At 29.6% G+C, this 5,805-nt stretch overlaps 1 protein-coding gene across 1 annotated transcript; it reads right to left on the bottom strand.

Moving 5' to 3' along the window:
- Positions 1–2,069: 2,069 nt before the first annotated feature.
- Positions 2,070–3,250, bottom strand: LOC102591217 (transcription factor MYB113-like). The gene is given in 3 exon segments (NM_001318609.1): positions 2,070–2,631; positions 2,796–2,925; positions 3,121–3,250. Coding segments are annotated over 3 exon segments (822 nt in total).
- Between the last annotated feature and the right edge of the window lie 2,555 nt (positions 3,251–5,805).

Raw genomic sequence — 5,805 nt, 5'->3', positions numbered from 1 at the left:
ATGACATTTTTTTTTGTGTAAATGAGAGTGAACTACACACATGATTGGAGGAGTTTAAATATCATATTTTAATTGAGTTTGAGGGTTCACCTGACAAAAAACTAAATAAAAGGGTTCAAAATATAAATTCATACAAATATAAGAATCCATCAGACCTTTTCGCCAATAATAATTGACATAGCTCCTTACCTAGACAAATCATAGGCCTAGTTAACATCGACAGATGGCAAATACCATCTTTTGGTGCTATCATCTTTGATCCGCCATGAAGAAACAACTCAATTGCCACTTGTGTCAGCCCAATCTTTTGCTTATTAATCTAGAAGGCTAACAAATACACTATGTACTGTAGAAGGCCAGATAGTCCTCCTTCTTCCTATGTATCCTCTTTGACGGTGGCAATATAATCATGACTCTTTTCTGAAAAGAAAGAAGACATAATAGTTGACCATTTCATTCATATTAATTGATAGAAAATTCTAAAATTAGTGTATTCATTAAAAAGGTTCTGCCTTTTTTAAAGATAATAACTCTCTAAATAAATTGAGAGTATAATAGATAAAAAAAAATTATTCTCTCCGTCTCATTTTATGTGGCAATATTTGATCGGGCACGAAGTTTAAGAAATAAATGAAAAGTTTGAAATATTTACCAAATTGTCCTTTAAAAAGTAGATTCATTTTTCTCTCTCCTCATAAATGTATTGAAATACTATTTTAAGATTAAGTGGAACCAACAAGGGTAAAAGAAGATTTGTACCTTTAAATATTTACCATATAAGGAAATGTGATATTCTTTTTGGGACAAATGGTGCCACATAAAATGGGACGGAGGGAGTATCTTTTTTTATTTATCAAAAATGACAAGATAGAAATAAATAAAGAATCAAAATTAAACAATTAAAAGGGAGCGGAGGAAGTACAACAATATACTCCCTCCGTCCCTTTTTAGTTGTCCACTTTAGAAATGGCACACAGATTAAGGCAACAATGATTAGCACAGTGAAGTTACAATTTTACCCTTATGACAACTTTTCACTTCAAAATTACAACCACTTATTTGAATTCAAGTGAAATAAATTGGAGGGAAACAACATACACTTTTACAATTTTCAAGAAGTGTAAATAAGGGTATAATAGGAAAAAATTTGTTGTTCTTTCTTGATTTGTCAAAATGGACAACTAAATAGGAACAACTAAAAAAGGAAATATGGACAAGTAAATAGGGACGGAGGGAGTAGCTTTTTTTTTCCTCCAAAAAGACAATAAATGGGGAAAATAATTTGTCCTTCTTTCATTGGTGGGCCAATGATTAGACTTTCTATATTTGGACAAATTATAGAACTGTCCTCTTCTCTTTCTTTAGAAATAGAAGAAAAAAAAAGTATACAATCTTTACCAAAAAATTGAAAAATAAACTTTTTCTTACAAAAAAGATACTCCATAAAACTAAAAACAAACTTATAAAAATCACAAAATCAAATCTCTCACTACTAATAAAAGCATATGCACTTAGATAACATAATTAAAGACGATACACCTAAAAGATTGATGTTTTGATTTTATTTAATTTTTTTTTATTGATGTTTTGATTCGATTCTCGGTTATAGAGTTTTGATAACTAAAATTTTGATTAAATACACAAAAAATTTAAAAACAAATTTCAGGCTTACCAAGATATTGCAATATAAAATTTGAACCGAATCAACTCGATTTATTTAATATTTTAATTTTTCAATATTTATGCTCATCCTAAAATTCACATAAAATATAAAAATAGAGTGCATGCACTTACAATAATTCTTAAAATTACATTCCTAACAACTTGTAATTAGGATATAAAGTATAAAGGACGATTGTATCCCTATTACAAGTTTACAATAATATTAATTGCCATTACATATTTCTTTAATACCAACCAGGGATATGTCGGAGTAATAAGCACTCTTTCATTCTTAATCAGAGATATTGGGTTTGAGTCCCCATAGATACTGAGTCGCGCGAATCTGAATTCAGTCAGACTCTAATATAAGTACCGGACATCACGAAAAATAAAAAAGAAATAACTATTTAATTAAGTAGATTCCATAAGTCAATATCAGTTGAAAAGTCATCCCAATCATGACTTTGTCCTTGTTGCATGGAATTGCCTTCACCATTAATTAACGGTGGTGATATTTCCTCATGTAACAACATTGTTGGTGTTTTTTCAAAATTTGTAACAGCTACTTCTTCTTCAATTTCATTGCAATTTTCCAGTAAATTTGTCCACCATTGAACTCCATCGTCTATCGACGATGTATTTTCTCCTGTTGGCTTCTCAGAAATATTTACTACGATTTCCTTGCAACGTTTGTCGTCTTTGTCTAATGTGTTTGTGATCATACTTTTGTTGTTGCACCAATGAGAATTATTCTTCTTAACGTTTGAGAAGTTCCGAGGTTGAGGTCTTATTATTTCATTCTTATTAACCGTGATGCTCTTATGCTTAATCTGTAGATGATGATTAGGACGAGGGCGAGGAGGAGGAGGAGGAGCAATAATATTTAACTTCTTTTGAAAGTGAGTGTTCCAATAGTTCTTCACATCATTTGCTGTCCTTCCTGGAAGTCTACCAGCAATAAGTGACCACCTACACAAAATAACGTAACTTTTAAATGAAATAATTACACATATTAAGACATGGTGATATTTATAAATATATATAATACATTAAAAAGAAAATTATATCATAAATCCCTAACATCATAAACTTTTGAATAAAATGATCGCAGTCTAATAAACACATAGACTTGCCTATTGCCTAAGAGTTTATGAAGTCTCAAGATGAGATCCACTTCATCTGGAGCAAAGTCACCTCTCTTGATATGTGGCCTTAGATAATTTAGCCACCTTAGTCTGCAACTCTTTCGACATCGATTTAATCCTACACATATTCACATGAAATTTAAGAAAAAAATAAAAAAAATTAAAATATTGCAAAATTTATAGTTTAAAACAAATCATAACTATAAATCATGTTATTAGAAGTAAAATCAAAATTTAAAATTTAGTAAATCAGTTATAGATGTAAAAATATATTATTTTTTTAAATGAACTAAAAAAGAAAAAAAAGTAATACCAGCCCTAGCAGGAACAAGATGCCACTTTCCTTCACCATATATTTGAATGCATTTTCTTAAAAGAAAATCTTCTTGTTCAGTCCACGAACCTTTCCTAACTCCCAACGATGCACACATAGGAGTATTCATTTTTTTTAATAATATTTAGTTCTAAGACATATATTTTAATTATAATACTACCATTTCTGTCTGCCTATATATACAAAAAAAAAAAAGAGAAGAAGTTAAAACCCTTTGACATACGTGGAAGAACTTTTTACCACTAAGGGAGCTCTCCACAAAATGACACTATTTATAAATTGCACTCTCATTTTCATCAAAAAAATCCAAATTAGCCCATGTCCCCCCTACTAGCTATTCTGCTAGCCTTGGGACACTCTTTTTATTTCCTACTGGAACATTAATTAAATTCGGATCCCACATAGGTTCATTTAAAGATATCGCTTTTAACAAGATTTTTTTTTATATTTAATGTTTTTTCATTTGATACCGCTAATTAAGGGTGAAGTAGTCCCTTCACTGCACCACAATACATATTTGGTCTCTCTTTCATTTCCATCATTTTTAGTAAGTTTTAATTATTTTTTTAAAAAAAAATATTTTCTTATCATTTCTTTTATTTGACGTGACTATATTTAATTGGGGTTTCATTTCATCAATTGAGAATCATGTTTATTAATTATCAGCCACAGAAACATATATCTTAAGATAAGATAAACTAGGTGATTTTGTGAGACAATTACTATTTAGTGTCTCATTCTTAATATTATTATTAGACTGAAAATTGGTAGATTCATGATTACAAGACGATGGGGCCATTATCGAAAACAAATACACGTTAGTAGAAGCGATGTCACATCACATTTATTTATTCAATTTTTTTATAAAAACACATGTAAAATATTCGGCATACTAACCATTAGACACATAGGTTTGTCTTACAGTGAAATCATTTCTAAATTCCTCACTAATGAATGTATAAACATAAATTAAATGACCCTACTTAATAATTATTTTTTGGTTTTTCATTTGGTGTCTGATACTCACAGTGAAATCTGACTAAATTCGGATCTACACCCGAAAGTCTCACATTGAAGGGTAAAATACTCTCTAACAAAGACGACTCCGTATCGTGTGGACTGATGGTTGTGGGAACCACTTTACACTCACGAGGTCTCCTGTTTGAAACTTGTCCCCACCGTGTTTTATGCAGTTTTAACATTGTCATATCAAAACCAAAAATATCAAAGAAATGGGAACTCTAGAAGAGGTGCTAAGTAGTAATTTCAATCATTTTTCCAAACTAGATTTTGGGTTTTGAAATGCTTAATAAAATATATGATCATTTTTCAAGATATACGTATAAAAGTTTTTTTTTTTTTGAAATTAATAGGATTTTATGACCCCCTTCTCACTGTATGAGTCTGCCTCTGGACAAATATAATGGAGGAAATTAAGTGAATTAGCGAAGTCAAAAAAAGGTTTGACATAATATGGCTCAACCAAAGAAACATTAATTTAAAAGTGGTCAAATCGTAACAATAGATCAAGAAGAAAGTGTCACGACTTGGATATTATTTTCTTTAAACCTTACTTATTAATACGACATATATACGAATTTTATCTTTTATGATTTTTGTGAAATCTATTTTCATAATAGGATAATCGATCCACTAATGATGATCCTGAGTTGCATTCTAGCTAATTAAGGGCCCGTTTGGTCATGCGATATGGTATCATGATATGGTATTATGATATGGAATCATGAGATGAAATTGAAGGTTTGTTTGGACATGCGATATGAAATTTTTGTGTTGTATATTTTCTCATAAACATAAAAATCCCATAAGTTGTAGAACTATTAAAATAGCCCCAATTATTTATTCAATCTTATCAAATACACAAAAAAATATAAAATCTCATAATAAATTATTACAAAGTTATTTGTTCTCCACTTAAGTAATTGTTTCATCTAACTTTAATTTAATAAAAATAATTGAACATAAATTGTAGTGTTGCACCGCTTTAGGAACCTCCTTTGCGATTATGATATGCTTGTTGCACCGCTTTAGGAATCTCCCCTTCTATATATGTTCCATCAATCACACCAACACAGTCCTACCAAATAAAAAATACATCAATATTAGTTTAGTGAACATAAAATAAATTGGAAGCATTATAGAATGCACTTCATAAAAATAATGTTTGTAAGAGTAATAAAAATAGTGCTTCCAAGACAATGCAAAGTCATAAAATAAATATTATCTCTTTAAACAAAGTTGATAGGAAATATGTAACTAAATACTAATAACTTACACATAAAATATAAATGTGCACTTATTAAGACCATAAAATAGATTTATTAATGTGATTGAAATTTTACCTTAAACCAAGGCCAAAATCGAGTATTATGTCAAATTTTGGAATGTACACCAGTCATATTTTTTGGTTGGATAAATATTGGTGTCATCTTGCTAATTGCCTTGGCAACTATTTTAACATGCCGGTTAATTGTTTCAAGTGAATGTTGAAAAGTTTCACAATCGTGAGGTGTGAGTTAAAGTGACTATATGCTGGTGAGAATAATAAATTTTATGTCGGTGAGAATAATAAATTTTAAAAAGTAATGATGTGATTATAAATTTTATTTACATATGAAACAAATGGTTAGTAGATATAAATGT

This window comes from Solanum tuberosum, unplaced genomic scaffold, assembly GCF_000226075.1.
Source record: "Solanum tuberosum cultivar DM 1-3 516 R44 unplaced genomic scaffold, SolTub_3.0 scf00611, whole genome shotgun sequence".
Lineage (NCBI taxonomy): Eukaryota > Viridiplantae > Streptophyta > Magnoliopsida > Solanales > Solanaceae > Solanum > Solanum tuberosum.
This window is presented reverse-complemented; position numbering and strand designations above follow the sequence as displayed.